This window comes from Narcine bancroftii, chromosome 1 (genome assembly GCF_036971445.1).
Source record: "Narcine bancroftii isolate sNarBan1 chromosome 1, sNarBan1.hap1, whole genome shotgun sequence".
Taxonomy (NCBI): domain Eukaryota; kingdom Metazoa; phylum Chordata; class Chondrichthyes; order Torpediniformes; family Narcinidae; genus Narcine; species Narcine bancroftii.
In genome coordinates, this window is record NC_091469.1 from 2,484,569 (window position 1) to 2,511,958 (window position 27,390).

The following is a 27,390-nucleotide window of genomic DNA, read 5'->3' on the forward strand; positions in this document are numbered from 1 at the left end:
TGTTATTGGAAATTCATTTTCTGCATTCCCACTTGGACTTCTTCCCTGATTAATCTTGGTGCACTCAGTGGCATACATGGTGAAAGGTTTCACTAGGGCATTGTGACCATGGAAAAGAAATATCGGGGCAACTGGAATCCATCAGTGCTGGCTGACTATTGTTGGATACTGACACAAGCGGCATCAGATGCTGAATACAAACGAAAATCAGTAGCAAAACATTTTTAGGTCAGTTGAACTAACAATATTTCAGCATTATTAAACATGCTAAATTCAATAAAAGTTAATTTACTGTTTTTCCAACTTCTAACGTGATACACCAAATCTGGAATTATCTTTGTGTTCAGCTTGAAGTTGTCTATCACAATCCCCAATTTTTTTTTCAGGAAGCAAACCTTATGAAAAAATTTGTCATCCAGTGTAATTAAATTGCTTAACAAAAAAAAAAATCAGTAAGATATTTTTTTTAAAACTGCTAAAATGTTGAGCTGAGAATGTAATCAGATCAGCCAAGATCTTATTAAATGGTGGAGATGACTTGGTCTTTTCCAAAATTTAGCACATCTGCTTCTTGTATAAAAACTTGCCAAGGCATCTTGACAGCACCCCCAATGCCAACAAAGGACAAGAGCAGAAGTTGCTAGGGAATACCGTCACCTACACAGTCTCCCTTCCAACTTGTATTCCTTTGACTGAGAAATATGGCCCTATTTCTTCAATGTCACTAAGTCAAAATCTTGGACCTTCGTAGCAACACTGTGGAATGTCACACCACCTTCTTGAGGACAATTAGCCACTCGCAACAAATGTTTTCTTTTTTTTAGGATCTGTGCAACAGAATCATCTTGATTCTCAATGGTTGAATGTATCATAATATCTTAAAGAGCAATTAACTCACCAACTCCTGGTCCAGGTCCTACTGGCTTTGCTTTTAATTGTGCCCATGACTTTACTCCACCTTGTGCTGAATTTATGGTCTGTTATTAATTAAGGAAATATATATTACATTCGGTCAACCAACACTTCAACCATCAAGAGAAACTGTACTGATCAAAACAGGATGTCATACTTAAATTAACATTGATTGTTTTCTCTCCCTTCATCCCATAAATATTTATCAAATATTGAGATTACCTCCTGGATTGGAGCTGTTTTTGCCACACTCAAAGCAGATGTCTGTGAAACTGGCTGCGACAGTGATTCTGGCTGCTGTGTTGCTGACACACTCGTACTACAAAATACAACATAATCCATGTCAGAAACCTCATCAGACAAGGGAAAAGCAGGATGTTTTAGAAGTTTATGTAATGAAACTGAAGTATCTTTCTCTCAAATACTTCTAATAGAGAACCAATGGGATTCTATTTGATCATTGGGCAAGTCAGAGGAAATGTGAACATTTGAGCACCCAAATACGAAATGCACCAGAAGGGGAAACTTCTTTGTAACTTCGCCCTGATGCTCCATGGATTTGAAGACATTACTAGAAATAAGACGCCCGATAGCTTTAGGGTCCTTGCATGTGCCAAGTGATGATAACAGCTGCCCACACATGAGATAAATCTGCCTCCACTGGCAAGGAAATTGCTCACTGGATTTACCAATATGTCCACAGAAATTAGAGAGATTTAAGAGGGGGATAAAAAGCTCCTTGAAGGAGTTTCTCAGCACAAAGATTATGAGTGACCAAGAAATGATGTGGCTGAAGAAGAAGAGAAGCAAGGCCTATTATTTCTAACACACAATGTTGCTGGCTCAGGGGTAGATCACCCACTCCTCAATCCTAGTATTTTAAGATTAATAAACTACTTCCAAAGGGGAAGTTGCCTGCCTCCCCTGTAGGGATATCAACTCATGCCAGTGGCAGAGGAAGGAAGAACTAACAGTCTTCTCCATTTCAGACTAAAACCATACTAAGCTCTAAAATAGACTTATTTTAAAATAAATAACTCCAAATGAAATTAATATCTCGATTCTATTCAGACATAAATCCTCTATGTGACAAATGTAAAATAGGTGAGGCTTCTTTAGTTCATATGTTCTGGACCTGTCCTGGCTTAGAAGAATTTTGGAAAGATATTTTCCAAACACATAACATAACATAACAATTACAGCACGGAAACAGGCCATTAGGCCCTTCTACTCCGCACCGAACCAAACACCCCTTTCTAATCCCACCTCCCTGCACAATGCCCATAACCCTCCATCTTCTTCTCATCCATATACCTGTCCAACCTTTTCTTAAATAATACAATTGACTCCGCCGCCACTATTTCTCCCGGAAGATCATTCCACACAGCTACCACTCTCTGAGTAAAGAAGTTCCCCCTCATGTTACCTCTAAACCTCTGCCCCTTAATTCTTAACTCATGTCCTCTTGTTTTAAACTTTCCTCCTCTTAACGGAAATAGTCTATCCACATCCATTCTGTCTATCCCTTTCATAATCTTAAATACTTCTATCAAATCCCCTCTCAACCTTCTACGCTCCAAAGAATAAAGACCCAATCTGTCCAATCTCTCCCCATACTCCAGATGCTTAAACCCAGGCAACATTCTGGTAAACCTTCTCTGCACTCTCTCCACTCTGTTTATATCCTTCCTATAATTAGGCGACCAGAACTGCACACAGAACTCCAAATTAGGCCGCACCAACGTCTTATACAATCTCAACATCACCTCCCAACTCCTATATTCCATGCAATGATTGATAAAGGCCAGCATACTAAAAGCCTTCTTCACCACCCTATTCACGTGAGTTTCTACCTTCAGGGAACGATGTACCGTCACTCCTAAATCTTTCTGCTCTTCTGTATTCCTCAATGCTCTCCCATTTACCACATATGTCCTATTCTGATTCTTCTTACCAAAATGAAGCACCTCACACTTATCAGCATTAAATTCCATCTGCCATTTTTCAGCCCACTTTTCTAAGCAGCCCAAATCCCTCTGCAATCCTTGAAAACCTTCTTCATTATCCACTATTCCACCTATCTTAGTATCATCTGCATATTTACTAATCCAATTCACCACCCCATCATCTAGATCATTAATGTATATAACGAACAACAATGGGCCCAATACAGATCCTTGAGGCACACCACTGGTCACCGGCCTCCAACCTGACAGACAATTATCCACTACCACTCTCTGGCCTCTCCCTTTCAGCCAATGTTCAATCCATTTGACTATCTCAAAATTTATACCTAAAGACTGCACCTTCCTAACTAACCTTCCATGTGGTACCTTATCGAAGGCCTTACTGAAGTCCATATAGACAACATCCACTGCGCTACCCTCATCCACATTCCTAGTCACCTCTTCAAAAAATTCAATCAGATTGGTCAAACATGACCTTCCTCCCACAAATCCATGTTGAGTGCTCCTGATCAGACCCTGTCTATCCAGATGTTTATAAGTACTATCTCTAAGAATTTTCTCCATTAATTTACCTACCACAGACGTCAAATTTACAGGCCGATAGTTGCCAGGCTTCCTCCTTGAACCCTTTTTAAATAATGGAACCACATGCGCAATGCGCCAATCCTCCGGCACTATCCCCATATCTAATGACATTTGAAAAATTACCGCCAGAGCCTCTGCTATTTCCTCCTTCACTTCTCTCAATGTCCTGGGGAAGATCCCGTCTGGTCCCGGAGACTTATCCACTATCGGTAATTCTTGTGAAAATGGGAACTTTGCCCTTTAATTGCTCTTTTTGGATCACCTCAAGATGTTGACATATTACTAACTTCAATTCAAAGCCAAATTTTATCTTTTCCATTGTTAGCCAGATGTGCAATTTTGATTAAATAGAAAGATAACACTGTACCAATTGCTAAGAGATATGGCTTGTTTAATTCTAGAAAAAAAATTAGAAAGCTATCAAGGGGTTCAAATGACATGGGACCCATTTATGGACTATTACCACTATCTTAAAATTTAAAGTTGTTCTGGAATTTTGGCGCCGTGTTGTCCCTCTCCAAGTTGGTGTCACTTGATTCATCATGTCAACTTTCAACCTTGGGTTTCTTCTTTTGGCTACTTTTGTTGTTAAATCTTATTTTATTGATATGATTGTGCCCAGGATTTCCTTATTATGAGAATATTGATTAATGTTTTAATTTTTTTTCCAAATCTTGTACCACATTATATAATTGTACTGTTCAATTGTTTATACTGTAAAACAATTAATAATAAAAATATTTAATAAAATATATAATAAAAATATTTTAAAAAGAAATAATGAAGCAACCTTACTTCTTTTGGTCTGGCTGCTCCTGTTTGCTTGCCCATCCTGTTCCGTCTTTTGGTACAATTGTCACGTTTGGATCGTTCCCTTTGTTTTCAGCCTTCAAGCTGGGGAGATTTGCAGGTGGCGGCATGCGCCTAGCAGCAGCCACTTTACCAAGACTTTGCAAGCCATGTCGAGGGACAACTGCAAAATAAGACAGACTTTAGGAATGGACTGGAAAACACAGGATGGCAGACAAAGTGGTAGAAGCTTAAAAAAAACCTAACCAGGCAAAGTATGGTTCAGCAAGCAATTACACTACAATAGCGTCAAAAATGTTGACTTAAATCTGAAAAAAAAACCGAATTATTGTAAAAATTCAAAAAACTCACTCTTTCAGAGGGAAAACCTACAATCTTTACCTACTCAGGTCCTTTTGGGCTGTTTTCTGAAATAACTTACGAAGAAGTCAGCTCAAAGGTAAACAGAGATGGCGAACCTCCATTGTTGGAAGTATAAAGATCAGAAACCTTTAGTAACATGAAACAGTATCACCTTGCCTCAGAAATGGCTTGCTTCTTTACTAATCTCTCCAGTGTGCAATTAGTCCAAATCTGATGTTGGTTACAGTGATACTGTCGAATTCAGGGACAGAGACACAGGACAAACAATGACAGAACCATCCTTGTCAATGGCCGCTGTTACACTGAACATTAAAGAATGAAAGTTCTCAATAGAACCTTGAACCAGTAGGCATGTAGCCAAGAAATAAAAATCAAGGAACATCAGGTATTCCCCAAAAATAACACACAAAAAAAGGAATCTAATAACATTTCTTCCTTGTCACTTACCTCCTGAATGTTTCTGGATTTCTAATGACTTTCCCTTGTATTTATCAAACAGACTGAGGGAGGAGTACTTTGATTTTCCATCCTTCCCCTTGGTAATTTGCCCCGAACGCTCTGACATTGCGCTGGAATGTCATCGAGTACACTGGTTGTTTTCAGCACCGCTGAGAATGTGCCGCTCACTGAGGAGATGCAGGGGAAGGGGAGGGAAAAAAAAATGGTCATTCAGAAATTCACTCTTTGCTCAGTTTCAAACAAAAAAATCCTAAAATGCACACAGAAAAAATGTTTTACTCTTTTAAAAGGGATCTAAGCAATATCTAATAATAATCCAAGGGCTTCACAAATAGAAAAGATATATTGATTGTACAAAGCCCATAGATAAAGTTATTACCTTTTATGGACCTGAATATATTGCAACAAACTGCACTTCAAAGCCAAAAGGACACTCCCCAGACACACTTACAGATTTCTTTTCCTGCATTGAAAGGCTATTTTCCACCGAGTTTGAGCATATCTCTCAGCAAAAATAAAAGAACATTGCATTATTCCAAAACAGTGAGCAACTACATAATGGAGAATTACATTATTAACCAATGAATGCAAACTCCACATTTCCAATAGGAATTCAGAAAGTTGTACCTCTTTCCCTATTCATTACACAGGAAGTAATCATAAGGCACTTCTACACAGCTGCTGAGAAGCAGAAAATTAGCGCAAATTTTCTGCTCCGCTGGCAGTGTAAAAATGTCCTGGCAGAATTTATTTGCAAAATTCCATCCCGTAATTTTTCAACCACGACCCCGACACATTTTTACGGAGTGGCTGCAACGTAAATTGACCTCAGCCATTCCTTAAGAAACTGGGCTAATGAATATGACGTTCACTCTCCAACACAGGACGGCAGTGGAAAAGTGCTGTGTAAATGACCACTCCAAAATTAAGTATGAAATTAAAAAAAAAAAATTTTTCCTTTATTTCTATGTAAAAATTATAATAGGTTAGGGAAAGCAACAGGAATAATTTGAATAATGTCACTCTTTACAAATATTCCCACATTATTTACAATATTCTCCATTGACAACGGCGTGAAGCAAGGCTGCGTCCTCGCACCAACCCTCTTTACTATCTTCTTCAGCATGATGCTGAAACAAGCCATGAAAGACCTCAACAATGAAGACGCTGTTTACATCCGGTACCCCACGGATGGCAGTCTCTTCAATCTGAGGCACCTGCAAGCTCACACCAAGACACAAGAGCAACTTGTTCGTGAACTACTCTTTGCAGACGATGCCGCTTTAGTTGCCCATTCAGAGCCAGCTCTCCAGTGCACGACATCCTGTTTTGCGGAAACTGCCAAAATGTTTGGCCTGGAAGTCAGCCTGAAGAAAACTGAGGTCCTCCATCAGCCAGCTCCCCATCATGACTACCAGCCCCCCCACATCTCCATCGGACACACAGAACTCAAAACGGTCCACCAGTTTACCTACCTCGGCTGCACCATTTCATCTGATGCAAGGATCGACAATGAGATAGACAATAGACTCACAAAGGCAAATAGCGCCTTTGGAAGACTACACAAAAGAGTCTGGAAAAACAACCACCTGAAGAAACACACAAAGATCAGTGTGTAGAGAACCATTGTCATACCCACGCTCCTGTTCGGCTCCCAACCATGGGTCCTCTACTGGCATCACCTACGGCTCTTAGAACGTTTCCATCAGCGCTGTCTCCGCTCCATCCTCAACATTCATTGGAGTGATTTCATCACCAACATCAAAGTACTCGAGCTGGCAGAGTCTGCAAGAATCAAATCCACGCTGCTGAAGACCCAACTGCGCTGGGTGGGTCACGTCTCCAGAATGGAGAATCATCGCCTTCCCAAGATTGTGTTATATGGCGAGCTCTCCACTGGCCACTGAGACAGAAATGCACCAAAGAAGAGGTCTAAGGACTGTTTAAAGAAATCTCTTGGTGCCTGCCCCATTGACCACCGCCAGTGGGCTGATCTCGCCTCCAACCGTGCATCTTGGCGCCTCACAGTTCGGCGGGCAGCAACCTCCTCTGAAGAAGACCGCAGAGTGCACCTCACTGACAAAAGACAAAGGAGGAAAAACCCAACACCCAACCCCAACCAACCAATTTTCCCTTGCAACCCCTGCAACCGTGCCTGCCTGTCCCGTATTGGACTTGTCAGTCACCAACGAGCCTGCAGCAGACATGGACATACCCTTCCATAAATCTTCATCCGCGAAGCCAAGCCAAAGAAGATTTACAATATTTACACATCTTGAGATTCCACCACTAACAACTCTGAAACTGTCTGGAGCTACTCAAGAGGATTAGCGCAAATTCAGATGGCTTCAAACTTCCTGAATTCTAATCCCCGTGTTCCAGATCAGACCGTTTAAAATGGCTTACTTTAACTATTTTTCCAGAACAGTAGCCATCATTGAGGAATATTCAAGGATTTTAGTGAACCAAACAGTTTTGATACAGTTCCAAAAGTTAAAAGTACTAAGCAGTGAAGTGTACAATCAAGACCTGTGCTGTGCCAGTTATCTCTTCAATGCTCATCTCTGAGAAGCAAAATGATGGCAGCAAAGCACTTCAGAGACACAAATTCAATTCCTCAGCATTTAATTTTATATAGACAGCAATACAGATTATTCGAGGCTAGAATGGAGAGAACTATCCCCCAAACTTTGGAATTATTTTTTTAGTTTATCCTATTGCTGCCATAACAACCATGCTATGACCCAGCAAAAGTCTGCAAACAAGCTGATGTCTTTGTACAGTATGCTGCAAAGAAATCAAGGAATCTGTATATTTTAAGGGGTAACTCAATAAAGGTTCCTGAGAAGGAGAAGCAACGAGTTCCATGTTCATCAACATTGGATCAACAGGGATCAAACCAGACATTAACATAAGAAACAAGATTGGAATTTAAAATACCATGTTCCCATCAACCATGATGTGGGTGTGTGTGGTGTTGGGGGAGACGTTTTGAGGACCAGGACTGGGGTGTGAAGGCCTGGAGTGGGAGGGGTGCTGTGGATGGGTCAGGAGGGAGGTTCACGAGGGGGGGGGGGGGTCCTTTATTTTACTTATTTGTAATAAAAATCAGCAGTCTGAAAAAAAAACCATGATATACATGCAACAGTACACAATTCTGCATAAACAGAATTAAAGAAATAATATAGAAACCAAATCACTGGATTTTGCAGTGCTTCATGCAATTGCCTTCACAAATTATAATAGACATTTAAATCTGTTATAAAACAACTTTCTGTTAAGAGACAAGGCCTCTTCACTGGGTTACTGGACATACCATAAAGCTGCAACCCTGAATGTTTCAAGCCAGTTCTGTGAATGCTAAGTAATTGTGGAGTAATACATCAAATTTTTTTTGTGTGAATGAACCAAGTCAACAAGATCTAAACAATTATTCTGATTGCTGATTAAGTGTTGAAAACAAAGGACAAACTAACCAAATACAAAATGACATTTATATTTTCTGGTTAACCATTCATGATGTGCACTTCAAGATTTTCCCTCAACTCTCAAGAGAGCAGTCCCTAAATCTGTTTTCATTAGATCAGCCCCAGACATTTGACTACCATTGCAAATGATGGATAATTAAAAACATTCTTTGTTGTAACTACTGGGCTGCTTTTTAAAAAAATGACAATTTATCCGAAAAATTCAGTCATCTGAAATAGATCCAGTCCTGACCATTTCAGATAATCAGAGAAATACTGTATTTTTTTGTACACGTGAGAGTCTCGGATGGTTAGTGTGAGCAGTCCAGTGCCTTTGGTCGTTCATCATTCTCACTGCCCTTTGGAAGAAGTTGTTCCTCTGGCTGATGGTGCTGGCTCTGATACTCCTGTATCTCTTTTTTGATGGGAGCAGCTGAAAGATACTGTGTGCAGGGTGGAAGAGTCCTCAATGATTTTGCGTGCCCTCTTTCTGGTAGATCATGTTTTTTTTGGGGGGGGGGGAGGCGGGGAGAGAGGGAGACTCCAGCGATCCTCTCTGCCACTTTTATGGTCCTGTGGATTGATCTCCGACCCATTTTTCTGCAGCAACTGTACCACCCTGTGTTGCAACTGGCCAGGACACCCTCGATAGAGCTCCTATAGAAGGTTGACGTAATGGTGGCCAGTAGCCTTGCCTGCTTCAGTCTACAGGAAGTGCAGTCGCTGTTAGGAGATGTTGAGGGTCCACAAAAGGTCACTAGTTAAGTGAACTCCAAGGAACTTGGTGCTCTCCACTCTCCCTACTACAGAGTTATTGATGTGTAGCGGAGGGTGGTTGTTCCTGGTCCTTCTTCGTCTTGTCCAAGTTGAGACTCATCCTGTTACTCTCGCACCATTTCACTAGATCTTCCATCTCTTCTCTAAATGCGACATGATTACTTGAGGCCAACAACTGTTGTGACAGCTGCAAACGCTGTGACATCTGCAAACTTGATGACACTGTTGGAGCTGGATCTGGCGATGCGGTCGTGGGTCAATAGCATGAACAGGAATGGGCTGAGCACACAGCCCTAGGTGCACCAGTGCTCAGTATGACAGTGCTTGATATTCTGCTATTGGCCCAGTCTTTCTGATAGGAAGTCCAAGATCTAATTACAGAGAGGGGTGTTGAGTCCCAGTGAGGACAGCTTCTCCTCACTGAATGCCCAAAGGCACAATATTCCTGCTGTTCCATTTTTTTAGAGGAAACTGTTATCTTTGGGCTCTTAACTACATATTTAACAGAACAGATACAAGTTCTTAGTTCTACATCTAAAAGACATCAGCCCTGACAATACCACACTTGAAAATCAAAAAACTATATGTACTGAAAATCTAAAAAAAAACAGACAAAGCCAGAAATACTTAAGTCAGATCACATCTGTCAGAAGAGAAATAGAGCTAATGTTTCAGGTTGAAGGCTCTTTGTTAGAAGGCAACTGAGCACTTGAGTTTGTGCTCAACTCCCTGGAGCTTCAACTCACTAGCCTCTTTTAAACTGCGGCACCCAGGTAGCCTTCCTGGGACCTGGGTGTGATTACTGGAGCAAAGGTGCTGGAAACACCTTTTAAATTGCAGGGTTATCTACCCATTAAATCACCAATCTGGCGATATAAGGGGGAATCACACCCCCACAATGACACGTCCCACACTCACTGGAAGTACCGCCGGATGTTTGGATGCTAGCTGCCCGGTCACGCACACACGCAAACGCCGACATCACTGAAATAAGCAGGTCGGTCATTTTCGTTTTAATAATCCCTGACTACCTCAGAGGTAGATTAGGGACTCGGTTGGATTTCGACGGGGTTGACTAGGTAAGACCCTTTCTAACTGCCATGTAATTGCCCAGTTAATGCCATTTTACACGGCAGTTTGAAAGGGCCTATTCTCCTCAGAAGTAAGTGGTGACTTGTGACCAACACAACACTGGTTTGAGTGCAAAGATTATCTTGAAGAAATAAGAAGCATTATAAGCACCCATCAAGTCTCATCTCCATGCCAGAACCCATTTTGTGCTTCAGCCACTTTGGGGATAGTTTATGATCCAGAGCAAGATCACTGTTCCAAATACCTACATTTAATTCTAACTTGGAGATCTCTGAGAATTCTAAAGATCATAAATCTTTAAAAAGAACATTAGTCTTAAATTGTCAGCCCTCATTCTGAAACAATGCCTTCTTGTTCTAGGTTCTGCTGTGAGGGAAAATTTTTCTCAGCATTTAACATATCAAGCACCTTCAGAATCTTGCTTGGTACAATGATATGAATGCATCGCATTCTCCTAAATTCCAATGTGTATAATTCACCTCTCCTCATAAGATAATAATTTATTCCGTGTCCTTCTGAAATGTCAACAAAAACGTGGCATACTTCAATCTCGCAGCCTGAGCGAAGAAGCCATTTCCCAGCCTGGGAGTTCAGATTTTGATGCTCCTTTCCCGCCTTCCAGATGGCAAAAGGTCAAGGATCCTGTGTGATGCATGGTAGGATCCGAGATAATTCTTTAAGCCCTATTTAAGTAACACTATGACAAACTTCTTCACTATCCACGGCATTTCCAACTTGGTGTCACCTACAAGCTTATTAACCCACTCCTCCACTTCCTCATCCATATCTATGTCACTTATAAAAATCACAAAAAACAGGAGTCCCAGAAGAGATCCCTGCAGAACACTACTAGTCTCTGACCTCCAGGCAGAATACATTCCATCTACTACCATCCTTTATCTACCCCATGAGCAAGCCAATTACAAATCCACAGAGTGAAGTTTCCATGGATCCCATGCCTCATGACTTGCTGAATGAGCCTGCCATGGGGTACCTTGTCAAATGCCTTACTAAAATCCATATACATCACATCCAGTGCTCTACCTTCAATGTGCTTTGTCACCTAAAGGAAAAACTCAATTAGGCCCATGCTACATGACCTTGCCCTCACAAAGCTACACTGACTATCCCTAATAAGACTGTGCTTCTCCAAAAGCTATATATTCTATCCCCAAACATCTACAGGAAACGCTGCCGTCAGAGAGCAGCAGCAATCTCAAGTATCCACACCAGCTAGCACACGCTCTGTTCTCGCTGCTGTCAAAAGGAAAGAGGTATCAGGAATAGCTGCTACCCCTCCACCATCAGACTCAATCAGGGACTCATTTAACGACTCTTACTTGTACACTCTATTGTTTTTTTAATTCAGTTCATTTACACTTATTATCTATTTACAGATCTTTATTTGTTCACATGTATATGCTGCGTACAGTTTTTTCTTGCACTAGACTGATACTGGGGATTGGAGAGACTCACATATGAAGAAAGGTTGGATAGACTAGGCTTGTATTCTCTGGAATTTAGAAGATTGGGGGGGGGGGGGGGGAATCTTATAGAAACATATAAAATTCTTAAGGGTTTAGACAGACTAGATGCAGGAAGGTTGTTTCCAATGCTAGGAAAAACCAGAACCAGGGGCCATAGTAAGTTTTTTAGGACTGAGATGAGGAAAAATTTCTTCTCTCAGAGGGTGGTAAATGTGTGGAATTCTTTGCCACAGGAAGTAGTTGAGGCCGGTTCCCTGTCAATATTTAAGTGTAGGTTAGATTTGGCCCTTGTGGCGAAGGGGATTAGGGGGTGTGGGGAGAAAGCAGGAACCGGGTTCTGATCAGCCATGATCGTAATGAATGGCGGTGTAGGCTTGAGGGGCCAAATGGCCTACTCCTCCTCCTATTTTCTATGTTTACCATTAAGTAGTAATTCTGCTTCACCTGCAGAGAAAAGATGTCATGTATGTACTCTGACAATAAACCTGAATCTGAATTGTTTGCCCATCATCAATGCCAGACCCACTGGTCTATAATTTTCAAGACTGTCACTATAACCATTCTTGAATAAGGGAACAATATCCACAATCCTCTGGTGCCACCTCTTATCTTTTACCTGTGGTCTGTGTTCCTCCCTTCCCCATCCCCACCTTTTTATTTGGGCGTCTGTTGATTTTCCACTTTGAAAAAGGGCTCAGACCCAAAACATTGACTGCCTTTTGCTTTTTATGGATGCTATATGATCTGCCTCTGGTACCACTCCTATGGCCAAGGCTGATGCAAAGATCATCATCAAAATACACCCTCAAAGAAATGGAATACATTTGTCAACCATAGTTTACTTTAAATAAAATGAAATTGGTTTTACTGAGTAGTATCATGACCTTCTAATCCCCTGCTATAACTGTACCTTAATAATTGATTCCAGCAATTTCCCAATACAGACATCGGGTTAACTACTGATTTCTGCTTTCTAAATATTATTCCCATTCCAATCAAGATAATGAGATAATCAAGAGAATGAGATAAGACACTGCTGGAAGGCAACACAAAACATTTTTTTTTAATTCACAAATCTTGCATCCCTCTCGAAGAAAATGGCAACCATCACCCACAAAAGGATGAGGGTACCATCCATCCATATTCCCCTAACAGCCATCAAAAATAAAGCAAACACACCCAGTGTCAGGTTAAGAGTAAATTAGGCTAGCTTTCTTGAGCAAAGGGAAACTTAGCACACCGCTCCTTGGGTAAAAATAAAGACATTCCCTTCAGAGCCAAAAATAAACAAGATTGCCTCAGACATTATCTCACAGAGGAGGCAAACCAGAGCCCTCCCTCCACCACCAATCCATGATTACAGACAAACAAGATACCTCCCAACTCAGAAAGAGGGTGAACACAACAAACTAGATGCCCCACTCCTTCCATGTTGTGAATAAATAATGTTCCTTCAGTCAAGGTTGAACCAAAGGATGCGGCATCAGATTAAGGGCAAATCAGGGTGAGTTAAGTGTTGGTACCCCCATTTTTCTAGGGGCACACTACACTAAGTCCACCATCCTCCTTGATCTGGGGGAGCAACAGAGCTTGTATATGCCAAGTATCTTTCAGATTCCCCTGTTCAAGCATAAATATGTTTTGACCTCAGGTTCGAGGATAATCGGACAACCACCCCAAGTTTAAGGTAAAATTGACACCTTCCACTGTATATGCAAGCTGAATTCCCAACAACTAGGGCAACAGTTGTCTCCCTTGTCATCGCAGAATAAAGGTAAACTAAACATGCTACTCAGTTAACTGTAAACCAGATGACCATCCCATCTCCAACCAAAGACCATCTCAAGTCATTACTACAGAAGATGCCCTCCAAGCCAGAAGCAGGTCTTTGATCAGAGGTGCATACTCATGGGTGGAGGAAAATGGAAATACTCAGCCAACTCTCAAGTACTCCATGTCAGTCCCTGGACACCCTATTCTCACCATGGGCAGAAGAGTAATTCAGATACATTCCACTTCTAGTCCAAAGTGTTTCAAAGACCTCTAACCAAGGTTACCACATTACAGGTTAATGGTATACCATACCAACCAACCCCGCTCGATGGTGGGCCTAGTGTATGGGGCATTGCCCCACCACCAGATTTTCCTGCTTCTGGGTACATATACCAATATCTCAGGCCAGCCCAGCACAGGGTACATCTGGATGACCCCATCAAAGGTCAAGGGACATTGCATTTCTGCAAGTGAGCATAAATCAGATGCCTCCCACCGGGAAATAATGCCTTAACACTGACTGGAGTTGTTTCTTGCAATCCATTCCTCAAGTCATGGTTAAATGAAAGATGGACCCACCACGCATTCTGGGTTGTGAGTAAATTGCCTCCTGCCAAAATGTGCAGTCGGTACCTTCTCCCCGGATCGATGGTAAATCCAAAGGAGGCCAGCCTGGTTTGCTGTAAGGAGGATAAACCCCCACATCCCAGTGAAGGTAACCTATGAAACCAGAGGTTCCCGGTGTAAACAACACACTGGCCTCACTCTACACTCCATGGTTACCGCTCCCTTCCAGGCGGCCAGACCCGACGAGCTTGGAGCGGAAGGGGCGCGAAACCCGTCTCCCAGGTGATGGCGAACCACCCCCCCCCCTCCCCTCGGGTGAAAGGTCACCGTCCCTCGAGCTCCGAACCGCAAAACGAGGTCCCGGGGTTCGCGACGCTGCTCCTCCTCCACCCCCCCACCCCCGCCAGCCGGATCATCCCGGCTCACACCAGCCCTGCGCGCCCGGGGGTGGTCCACACACCGGAGGCCGAGAAACAAAGCAGCCTCGCCGCCGCTCCGCCTCTGGGTTTTCCCCCATCCTCGCTGCTTCGTCTGACGGGGAATTGAGGAGAAAATGGCGACCGGATGCCACCGGGAACAAAGCGGCAGAAAACCTCGAGATCTGAACCTAGAGAAGGCACTTTACCTCCGAAATACCGATCTCGGCCCGCAGCCAGTGCTTCCTCAACCTCGCCCACAACAGCACACGGGAATCGGTGCCGAGCGGGAGCCCGATGAAGGCAGATGGAGAAGAATCCAGGGCCTAAACTAAAGGATTGAAAAGAAACGGACTCCGGCCTCGTAAACCGGGCCCAGAGAGTGAGCCTCCGGGTCGGGGCGGCACCTGGCGGCACACTCGGGGAACTGCATCTAGGGGGAACGGGGTTGGGGGCGACGCCTGGTGGATTGCTGGAAGAACTGCGTTCAAGGGGGACTGCACTCGGAGGACGACGCCGGGCGGCATCTGACGGCAGCGCGGGGAACTGCACTGAACGAATCAACGTCGTGGCAGTATCTGGAGCTATGCAGTCAAGTAAACATCACTATGGCGGCACCTGCTGGTTGTACAGAACGTTGCACCCAAGAGCATTTATCCACGTTGAATCTAATAGAAACATAGAAGATAGGAGCAGGAGTAGGTCATTCGAGCCTGCTCCGCCATTCAACGAGATCATGGCTGATCTTAAAGTTCAGTACCCTGTCCCCGCCTTCTCTCCGTAACCTTTAATACCCTTATACTGAAGAAATATATCTAATGAACCTGCCTCTACTGTCCTCTGTGGCAATGAATTCCACAGATTCACCACCCTCTGGGTAAAGAAATTCCTCCTCATCTCAGTCCTAAATGGTTTGACTGTTATCCTCAAACCATGGCCCCGGGTTCTAGACTCCCCCACCATTGGAAACATCCCTTCCGCATCCATTCTGTCCAGTCCTGCCGGAATTTTATAGGTCTCTATGAGATCCCCTCTCAATCTTCTAAACTCCAGCGAATACAATCCCAATTTGCGCAATCTTTCCTCATAAGTCATTCCTGCCATTCCAGGTATCAGCCTGGTGAATCGCCTCTGCACTCCCTCCATTGCAAGAACATCCTTCCTTAGATAAGGTGACCAAAACTGCACACAATACTCCAGGTGGGGTCTCACCAAGGCCCTGTACAGCTGCAGTAAGGTATCCTTGTTCCTATACTCAAACCCTCTTGATATGAAGGCCAACATACCATTTGCCTTTTTAACCGCCTGCTGTACCTGCATGCTCGCCTTCAGAGACTGGTGTACAAGTACCCCTAGGTCTCTCTGCACTTCCCCATCTCTTAATCTATTGCCATTCAAATAGTAATCTGTCCTCCGGTTTGTATTACCAAAGTGGATAACCTCACATTTATCCACATTGTAGTGCATTTGCCATGTATCTGCCCAGTCCCTCAATTTATCCAAATCATACTGGAGCTTCCTGACCCCCTCTTCCATGCACACAACCCCTCCTAGCTTAGTGTCATCTGCAAATTTGGAGATATTACATCCAATCCCCTCATCCAGATCATTAATGTAAATTGTGAACAACTGGGGTCCCAGTACAGATCCCTGTGGCACCCCACTGGTCACCGCCTGCCACTCAGAAAACGAGTTTTTATCATCTGATTGTACAAGTAAAACCCGAGGAAACAGAATTCTCTGGTCCTCAGTGCAAACATACATACATACAGAGAAATATATGCAATATGAATATCATTATATAAAAATAAATAAATATTGTTAATAAATAGTAGAGCTTTGGAAGGTTAATGTGAGCAGTTCATTCAGTCATCGAGCATTCTCACTGCCTGTGGGAAGAAACTATTTCTCAGCCTGGTGGCGCTGGCTCTGTTACTCCTTTATCTCCTTCCCGACTTGAGTAGCTGGAAGATGCCGTGTGCAAGATGGAAAGAGTCCTCAATGATTTTTGCAACCTGTCTTCTGACAATGATTCTGACGGATCACATCCATGGAGGGGAGGGAGAACCCAGTAACATAACGATTCCAAGTCTTCGTTTCAAGTTCATTGTCTTCTCCATAGGGGAAAAAAGGTGGAAAATGTCATGAACTGGTGCAAGAATAACAACCTGAGTCTTAATGTGGACCAGATGAAGGAGATGATTGTGGACTTCAGGAGGACGAAGAATGATCACCCTCCACTACACATCAATAACTGTAGTAGAGAGAGTGGAGAGCACCAAGTTCCTTGGAATTCACTTAACTAGTGACCTATCGTGGACACTCAACATTTCCTCACTTGTTAGGAAGGTGCAACAGAGACTGCACTTCTTGAGAACACTGAAGCGGGCAAGGCTACCGGCCACCATCACCTCAACCTTCTACAGGAGCTCTATCAAGAGCAGGGGTCTCAAGCTTGCGGCCCGCGGGCCAACTGCGGCCCTCGGGTCGATAGTTTGTGGCCCCGCCTTAATATGAAAGTTTAATGTTAGTGCGCACGTGAGTTTGATATGATTGGCACTTTTCAGTGTTGTGTGCAGAGCTGAACGAACCTACCAATCACGGTGGGGTATATTGCTCTCGGGGGCGGGACATCGGCTGGGCTTATTGCGAATATGAGCATATTTGTGTGCATTTTCTATTTGTCATTATATGCACGCGGCACATGCACAATTTCTGCGGCCGCTCCCGCTTCACGCGCTTCGGCGTCCAGTCTGAACCCGGAAGTTGTTGCTCAGCGGGACAGAAAAAGAAGCGGAAAAGACGCATCGGCTAAACACTGAAACAGAGCCACATTTCAAATTTTTGCGGACCCCTTCTCCTTTGATGTGCAAGATGCCCCTCCTGTGCTTCAAATGGAGCTCATTGACCTGCAGTGCAACTCTGAACTCAAAACCAAGTTCAGGGAGGTGAGTGGAAAAGCAGACAAGCTTGGGCAATTTTTGAGAGAATTGCCCCCCAGCTTCCCTGAGCTTTCCCGAATGTTCAAGCGGACCATGTGTCTTTTTGGGAGCACATACTTGTGCGAAAAGCTCTTCTCTACCTTGAACTTCAATAAGTCCAAGTACAGGTCCAGACTTACTGATGAGCATCTTCAAGCCCTACTGAGGGTCTCAACTGCCTCCTCCCTTAAGCCAAATGTGGCTCGGCTATGCGAGAGGAAGCGCTGCCAGATCTCTAGCAGTAAGAAGTAGGCAGAAGAAGACATGTTCATAACAGTTTATGTTCAGTGTTCCATTCATGTTCAGAAAGTTAAAGGTTAAAGAACTGTTAATACAGACATTTGAATCTGAATAATAATAATTACATTTCTCCAGTCAACAACTATATGTGGTTTCTTCAGTCTTCTATATCTGCTGTATTATTATTATTTTCATTTTATTTATTTATTACTGATTGATTTTATTTTTTTTCTTATGAATTGTTAATTTATTTATTTTTTCATCTTATTTTGTGTTAAAAAATTAAAATAAAGACATTTGATACATTGGAATGTTTTTGTAAGAGCTTTTCTTGTGGAACACCTGATGCGGCCCAGCCTCACCCAGACTCTACCTCCAGCGGCCACCGGGTAAATTGAGTTTGAGACCCCTGATCAAGAGCATCCTGGCTGATTGTATCAGTGTGGTATGGTTGCTGAAAAGAAATGGATTGGAGGTCAATCTACAGGACCATTAGATTGGCAGAGAGGATCACTAGAATTTCCCCCACTCCTCTGGGATTGTTGTCTAAAGAGGGTGTGCAAAATCATTGAAGACCACTTCCACCCTGCACACAGCATCTTTCAGCCACTTCCATCGGTAAGGAGATACAGGACTATCAATGCCAGACTGAAGAACAGCTTCTTCCAACGGGCAGTGAGAATGCCGAATGACCAAAGGAACTGCTCACACTAACCAGCTGAGACTTTCATATTCATGAAGCAATATTTATTTGTACATATGAATACTTGTGTACTGTTTGTCTCTTTGTGTGTTATGTCTGATTGTGTGTCTGCGAGTTTTGCACTGAGGACTGGAGAACAGGTTGTACTTATGCATTCAGATGACAATAAACTTGACATTATGAACACTAATTTATTTAATTTTCTCAATTGCAGGACTGTTGATGTTTCCATATTTCTGGGAGTTTTTTTGTATTATTTTCCATGAAGGCAGACAGAAAGCATCAGTTTAATTCCTTGTCTCTCATTTCACATTATAAACGATCCTATTTCCAGTGGTAAGAATTCAACATTTGTTCTTGCTAGTCTTTTATTGGCCAAGAAAGCCACCAACACCTTTACATACTTAGAAGCAAAAGAAAATTTGCCATATCCACAATGATTCCTACCACAGAAAAGATCCTGTGCAGATGGATCACAGGTTGTTACTAGAACTACTCTATCCAAGGGCCATAAGAAATAGTGCAGTTGTGAACGCAGCTCAGGCCATCAGGCAAACCATCCTCCTCTCCACTGACTATCCAGACGTCCTGCTGTCTTGGGAAAGCAGCCAATGTATTAAAAGCCCCATCTCACCCTGGTCACACTTGCTTCCCTCCCCTCCTGTCAGGCAGAAGGTACATGTTTGAAAATGTACACCACCAATACAAGGATAGATTCTTGCCTGCTATTATCAGACTCCTGAGGAGACCTCTCATTAGTACAATGAAGCTGCCCTTACTCTGCTTTAACTGATCTATTCTTCTGTAACAATACACTCTGCACTTCTGTTTTATTTTGCACTATCTGTCATGTACAAGGAGAGGTTGACTTGTCTGGATACTACACAAAACAAAGATTCTCACAATATGTCAGCCCACATGATGATTCCAACCAAACAACGATAATGATAGCTCAGAACATAGAATGGAGATTGAGAATTTGGCTATGTGGTGCCAGAACAATATGCTTTCAATGTCAGCAAGACCAATGAGCTGATTGAGTACTTTGGGAAGGGGAAGCTAAAGGAACATGCACCTATTTTCATTGACATGGAAAAGAGTTCCTAGGCATCCACATGTGGGAGGAACTCTCCTGTGGTTAGCACATCAAGGCAACCATAAAGAAATCACACCAATGCCTCTAAGGAATTTGGAGCGATTCATATTATTGAATACTATTGAACTTCTGGGAAAGTAAACTGACTGGTTAGCATCAGGGCAGAAGGAACAGAAGCCAAAGTCCAGATCATCTAGGTTCAAGAACAGGTTTTTTTTTCCTAATAGCTGTTAAAAAAAAGCCCTTAAACTTTTTACTGTACCAACCTAACCTTAAAACTACTCCAAAACCACTAACAATCTGTCTGAACAATTGACACTGCACACTTTTTGCACGATTTTGACATAACTTCTTGCTCTTGTATTCCTTCCCTTTGAAAATGAAATCCACAAACAAATACTATAAAACCCCTGGTTTCCAGCACCTATTGGAATTGCTAAATGGCGGATAAAGTGAATTTTCCAGATTCATGGATTGGCGAACTAATGGCAAGCATGCCAATTTTAGACTCATTTTTTTACCTATTTATTTTCTTTGAGGTTTTTGCTGGTTGCTTGAATTCTGGATAACAGGGGTTTCACTGTATATTTTTGTTAATAGCTTAATTTGATGAATCTTGCTGGTGGTGGGTGTTGTTCCTGTCTGAAGCACTGATAGTCACTGTGTCCACACCACCAAGGCCCAGCTCTATTTGGGTCTTCTGAATGTGCAAGACAAACTCACTGACAGATACCTTCACCATCAGAGACCTCATTTGGTATTTTCACCTTGGTGAATGGGAGAGGCAAGAAGTATTGTCAAAATATTTTACTTCAATAAATGTTTTTATTTATTTGTAAATATTTTGATGTCTTTTAATAATTTTAGTTTTTCATAATTTTTTAAAAATAACATCTTCAGACTGTGGTGATATGTAATTACACCACTAGGTCACCAGGGGTCATCCCGGTGAAAGTATATTAAGTAGTCCAGAGCTTCCAGGTTTGTCTTGCAGAGAGTCAAGACCTCTTAGTGTACATATTAGTTTATTAAAGCTGTCTTATACTTGCACTGCTGTTGTGGTTATTGTCTGTGCAATTTAATAAACTAATATGATAGCTACTAGGATGGAAGCTGCTTCTGCTCCAATGTGCATTCCCGACCACCTGGAGACTCTTCCTGAGGAATGGAATCTGGGGGAGACTAGCACACACGTACTTCCAAGGACAGAGACAGCGAGGAACTGCTGTACTGGAATCGTGGTGAAATGCAGGGAAGACCACAGAAGTACGATAGGACAGGTAAGAAACGGCCAAGAGCCCTGCCTGCCCGTGGGTTCGCCGGTACAGGCACCACCGACCCTAAAGCCAGGTCCAATCAGAAAGGGGCCACTACAAGTGTGGGTGGAAGGATCTCCACAAGTCGTGCTCCCAATCACCACTTATGTGCAGAATTCCCAACCACTCCAGAGCCAGGGAAAGCAGACTAGAGTCACTCCCCTAGCAGCAGTTTCCCCAATAGCACGGAGACCTGACGCTACCACTGGGATCCCCCCTAAGCCCGCTGCAAATGTCCCAAAGCCAGAGACTCAGCCAACAGCCCCAAGCACCCAGGTTAATCCTCCAGGAGATACAAGCCCTACAGAGGCTTTACCAGCAGTTCCCAGTACCCCAGGGTCCACCCTTGCTACACCTAAGGGACCAGAGACTGCAGCTTAGATATATGTTGTGACGAGACAGGCTGGAGCTCGACCCAGAAGTCCCGGAGCTGTCATGCACTTCGGCTGCTGGCAGAGATGCTTTCCGAATTACATGGAGGGTGCTGAGGCATCAGATAAGGAGCTATTAATGCTGCTGTTAGCCCAGCTGGGAGACCACTCTTACTCCCTTATACAGGATGCCAGGTCCTACCAAGAGGCAATGAGTATTTTACAGAGGCATTACAGTAAGGGGCATAGTGAACTCCACTCCCGGTACAGGCTCATGACCAGGTCACAACAAGTAGGGGAGTCTGCCAGAGACTTTATACTCTCTCTGAAAGACCTGGCAAGAGGCTCCAGCTTTAAAGCAGTATCAGCTCAGGAGTATGCAGAGGACCTTATTAGGGACAGAATTGTTGCGGGCATACGGTCCACTGAGACGAGACATCGATTGCTGGAGAAAGGAATGGTGGGGCTAGATGAGGCAGAGACTATTGCAGAAGCTTTAGAACGCATCAGGAAAGAATTGGAGGAGTATTCACAGGACCCTGGGGCTTGGACAAACGTCACACTGCTGGACTCTCTAGCCCCACGAAAAGAAAAGTGCGCTGCCTCACAGGAATTCACAGCAGCAGCACCTTGAGGGTCCCAAGTGCTTTTTCTTTGGACGAAGAAAGCACCCCGAGAGCCCTCTGCCTTGCCAGAGAAAGTGTCTGTTCCAACTGTGGAAAACGTGGGCATTATGCTAAAGTCTGCAGAAGCCCCAAGGCCATAGCCATGAGAGGCGGGAAAGTTCTTTCTCCACAGACAAACAGAAGAAGAAGAATGCCATGTGCAGCTGGCCATCTTGGACAAATGCTACAAAGCAGAGGACACAGTCTTCAGGAGATGAATATGACACAGAGTACTATCGGATGGAAGGACATGAAGGACATGCCAGACTTGCTTCCCTATGCATGAATCAAGCGAGTCCACACAATTTATCTGACGCCACTGTGTGCATCAAAATTAATGATGTGAGGGTAAATTGCTGAATAGATAGTGGAAGCACTGAAAGTTTTATTGACCAGGGGTTAGTCAACTGCCTTGCCCTCCCTACGTGCCCGACTGAGCACCAGATCCTGTTAGCAGCCAGCAGCCTTGCGGCTGAGGTAAAACAGTTTTGCAGGGTTACTCTAGAAATCCAGGGCACAAAATACGAAGGGTTCAAATTACTAGTACTCCCTCACCTCTGTGCCCCAGTACTATTGGGGTTATATTTTCAGTGCCAGTTAGAAAGCATTACAATAGTGCACAACGGGCCTCACCCCCCACTATGCCTTACGAAGAAACAACACTGCAGCCTGTCTGTCCTGAACATAGAACCCCCTCTGCTGTTCACACACCTGACCCCAGAATGCACACCAATAGCCACAAAGAGCAGGAGGTACAGCCCGAGGGATAGAGCCTTCATTAGGACAGAGGTCCACAGGCTACTACAGGAGGGCATCATAGAGCAGAGCACCAGGCCCTGGAGAGCCCAGGTGGTTGTAGTAAAGTCAGGAGAAAAACTGTGCATGATAATGGATTACAGCCAATCAACAAATTTACACAACTAGATGCCTACCCCCTGCCACGCATAGCAGACATGGTCAACAACATTGCGCAGTATAAGGTGCTCTCCAACATAGACCTGAAGGCAGCATACCACCAACTGACCATTAGAAACAGCGATCACATTTACACGGCATTTGAGGCAGACAGCAGGCTGTATCAATTTCTCCGACTTCCCTTTGGTGTCACCAATGGAGTGTCCCTGTTTCAGAGAGAAATGGACCGAATAGTAGATGAGTTCTAACTGAAAGCAGTGTTCCCCTACTTAGACAACGTGACAATTTGTGGCCATACTTGGGAGAATTATGACAAATTTAAAACGCTTCTTCCAGGCAGCCAAGGAAAGGAACCTAACATACAACAGGAACAAATGCGTCTTTAGTGCCAGGAAGTTGCCAATCCTGGGCTGCATAGTGCAGAACGGGGAAATCAGCCCAGACCCAGCCCATATGCACCCACTCCTAGACCTCCCAGTGCCATACACGCTGAAAGCACTAAAAAGGTGTTTGGGGCTGTTCGCTTACTACACCCAATGGGTCCCCAACTACACCGACATGGCCCGCCCACTTATAAAAGCCTCAGTTTTCCCACTGTGCCCAGCAGCCACCAGAGCATTCAGGGACATTAGGACCATATCGCTAAAGCTATCGTGTGGTCCATAGATGAGTTGATCCCGTTTCAAGTAGAAATGGATGCATCCGACGTGGCTCTGGGCAGCCACCCTAAACCAAGATGGACGACCAGTGGCCTTTTTCTCGCGAACCCTACAGGGGTCAGAAGTAAGACACTCAGCAGTAGAGAAGGAGGCCCTCGCCATTGTGGAAGCAGTAAGGCACTGGTGACATTTTCTGGTGTGCAAACACTTCACCCTCATCACGGACCAATGGTCTGTGCCTTTTATGTTCGATAACCAGAACAAGGGGAGAAATAAGAATGACAAAATCCTCCACTGGCGGATAGAATTGTCTACATTTAACTACAATATTCTATACCGCCCCGGGAGACTCAACGAGCCCCTGATGCGCTGTCCAGAGGCATTTGTGCCATCCTTAATCACACGTCCCAGTTGCAGAACTTGCAAAATGAGCTGGGCTGTTTGACTTCATTAAAACCCAAAACATCCCATTTTCAGTAGAGGAAGTGAGGTCAGTGTACAAGAGCTGCCCCATCTGTGCGGAATGCAAACCACAATTTTACCGGCCAGACAAAGCCACTCTGAGAAAAGCTACTAAACCTTTTGAGCGCCTCAGCCTCGATTTTAAAGGCCCGCTCTCGTCCAATAATAGAAATGTTTATTTCCTAAACATAATAGATGAATATTCCCATTTCCCCTTCGCAATTCTGTGTTCTGATGTATCAGCAGCCACTGTTATAAAATGCCTCCAACCCATCTTCAGCATATTTGGGTACCTGAACTACATACACACAGACAGGGGTGCTGCATTCATGAGCGCAGAAGTACAGCAGTACCTGCACGAGAGAGGGATTGCTACCAGCCGCACTACAAGTTATAAGTCGAAAGAGAAAATGCCACTATCTGGAAAATGGTCCTCTGGACTTTAAAAGCAAAAGACCTGCCTGTTACTAGATGGCAAGAAGTGTTGCCAGAAGCCCTACACTCAATTCTTTTTTTGTTGTGTACTGCCACTAACATGACCCCACATGAACATATCTTTTCTTTCACAAGAAAAGCCACGACGAGCCCAGTGCTGCCTAAATGGATGATGACACCAGGACCTGTTCTCCTCCGGAAGCACTGCAGACCCCACAAAGCGGACCCGCTGGTGGATCAAGTGGAGTTGAGGCAAGTGAACCCTCAGTACGCCCTTGTCACATTCCCAGATGGAAGAGAAGACTTGGTGGCCACCAGAGATCTCGCGCTGACCAGATGTGTGAACAAAGTGGAGGAAACACAGATGTCTACGGATCAACAAGGAGCGCAGCAGCAGTCACTAGAACAGTCGTCCATCGAGTCACCCCAGAGGACCCTGGGTATGCCCGCCCCACACAATATCACCACCCTAGGCTTGATGGCAGGACCTAATCCCATACAAGAGGATCCCCAGCCCACATGACCAACCAGTACTTTCCACTCCCACACCTACACCAAGAAAGGCCGAAAGGCAGACCGCACTCCCCACCTCTATACCACTACCGAAGAGGTCCAGAAGGCAAAGGAAGCCACGAAAAAGTTTGGACTTATGAACTTACAAACAAGGGAAGGAGGACGGGGGGGCGGGGCAGGGGGGGGGAATAACAATTTTTTAAGGGGGGGTGAATGTGGTGATATGTAATTACACCACTAGGTCACCAGGGGTCAACCCGGTGACCTTGTATATAAAGCAGTCCAGAGCTACAGTCTAGCCTTCCAGGTTTGTCTTGCAGAGAGACAAGACCTCTTAGTGTACATATTAGTTTAGTAAAGCTGTCTTATACTCGTACTGCTGATGTGGTTATTGTCAGTACACAGACTTACTAGTTTATAAATTTCCTTGAGTATCATTTAAAAAATCTAAAAGAACCCCTGAAGATTCAGCAGGAAGACTTGTGGTCTTCAGGAGGATGAAGGTCAACCATTGTTTCACGACACATCAATGGCTCCGTCGTGGGGACAGTGGGGTTCCTTGATGTGCATGAATCCAAAGCTTGTTCAGGCTGATTCCTGTGGCTGTTAAATTATAAATTGGGCTGGTGTACAAGGGTGGCACCTGGAATGTAATTTCAGCTGTCATAGACTCCCTTCCTCCCACTGGTTTAATATTTCCTCTCAGCCTCTTATAAAATCAGTCAGGTTTAAACTACAATCAGGCTTTGCAAACACTGAAATAAGCAGGAGAGATGTGACAGGCCCCTGGAAAGTAAAAACTGATGATACTCAGGAGCAGGATATTGAAGCCCGGAGCATTCCATCCCTTCTCTATGGCCCAGGAACTACCTTACATCTCTGAATGGGAGTGTCATGCAATCCTAATCATTCTGCTAAAATATTCTGAAATTCTCTTCCCAAGACCTTGTTTTTGATGTCCACCAGTCTTTGAAACCAGCCTCAGTGAGGGGGCCTCAGTCAGGAGCTCCTGCCCATGATCCATTCCCCAGCCCCTTGTCAAGGTGGCCAAACCTCCAGGAAACCAGGGATCGAAGATTATTCTGAAGCAATGCGTGGGAGAAAAAAACAAGTATTTCTGGAATATAACAAATTCTGTCATTAGCACAAAATTAAAATATAAAAATAAAGGGTTTTGAAGATTTATATTTACTAGTCATAAAAGTAATGGGACTGGAGAAAGGAAGGGCCATGCATTTAAGAATCATCCATTAGTGATGCAGAAGCAATCTTCCTTCCAATTGGCCATGGGAGGAAAAGTTATGATGATGGACATGTTAGGACACCAATGATAAGCTGTTGGAGATGGAAAATCTTCAAGAATGTTTAACCCAACCCTTTGGAGTGTTTTTTTTGTAAGAGTTATTTAATTGAAATATTGTTGGAAAGACTTTGTCAGTAAACTTGTTCATTATCCACACCCTCATTACTTCTTCAGAATAAGTTGTACTTTTAAAAAAAAAATAGAACTATCTCTGATCAGAAGGTTGTGGGCTCCAGTTCCACTACAGATACTTGAGTAAACAAACCAGCAGAAACTTATGAGCATCACTGAAGAAGTTTGGCAGTTGCAGTTCATTATTAATCAGTGAGGAAATGTCTGTTTTTTTTTAGCTGGATACTAAAGATTCCAAGGAATAACTTGGGAAAAAAAGAGGGAGGGGCTCCCTAGTATTCTGGCCAATATAGGGATACCTTGTATAACACGGTTAATACGTTCCAAAAATATTCAGTGCTATGGAAAACTGCACTGTTCAAACCATTATTACAATGTACTTTAATGTTATACATATGTTCCAATCCTATAATTATTTAATCTTCTACCTAAAAAAGAAATCTTATGCAAATGTGCATAAAATATTTAAAAGGAATATATAAAACTGAAAAATGACAAAGATCTTTACTGGCAGTAAGTGAACATTGTTTATTTCAGAAAATATTTGTTTAATGTAGTTTGCACATCTTTAGTCTTTTTTTTGCATCATGTTCATCTTTATAACATCAAATAGCATTTTGCACTTCTTGTCAAACTCTAATGCTTCTCTTTAGTTTGGTTCTACATCCACAAGGTAATCGCAAGCTTTGTTGATTTTTTCAATAAACTTTCATAATTCCTCTAATGTGAATTCTCTCATTGGCACTTCATTAACATTTTAATTTTGCAGTTGATCTTCATATAAACATTGTTGATCCATTTCAGTGAGTTTCATCAGGAAATTGTAAAGCTAACCACGCCTTGCTGAAAAAGTTTCCCCTTCATTTCACATTTTCTGTTTTCTTTCAATGTCTAATAGAGGCTTGTTGCTTTAGCTTGAATAGT

General features: G+C 43.4%; 1 protein-coding gene across 10 annotated transcripts in view; it reads right to left on the minus strand.

Moving 5' to 3' along the window:
* prrc2b (proline-rich coiled-coil 2B) overlaps positions 1–15,067 on the minus strand; it is a 95,585-nt gene extending 80,518 nt beyond the window's left edge. For 8 of the 10 annotated variants that reach the window (XR_011351671.1, XR_011351667.1, XR_011351669.1 and 5 more), the window contains exons 1-5: positions 14,885–15,067; positions 5,085–5,263; positions 4,260–4,437; positions 1,135–1,231; positions 899–977 (exon numbers count right to left, since the gene is read on the minus strand). Coding sequence is in view for 7 of the 10 variants with exons in the window: in XM_069918478.1 (XP_069774579.1) it covers positions 899–977; positions 1,135–1,231; positions 4,260–4,437; positions 5,085–5,202 (472 nt within the window). In the remaining 3 variants the exon portion in view is untranslated. Of the gene's footprint in view, positions 1–898; positions 978–1,134; positions 1,232–4,259; positions 4,438–5,084; positions 5,264–14,271; positions 14,466–14,719; positions 14,741–14,884 lie in introns of those variants that run through there. The other 2 variants (XM_069918446.1, XM_069918437.1) reach the window with 2 other exon arrangements.
* Between the last annotated feature and the right edge of the window lie 12,323 nt (positions 15,068–27,390).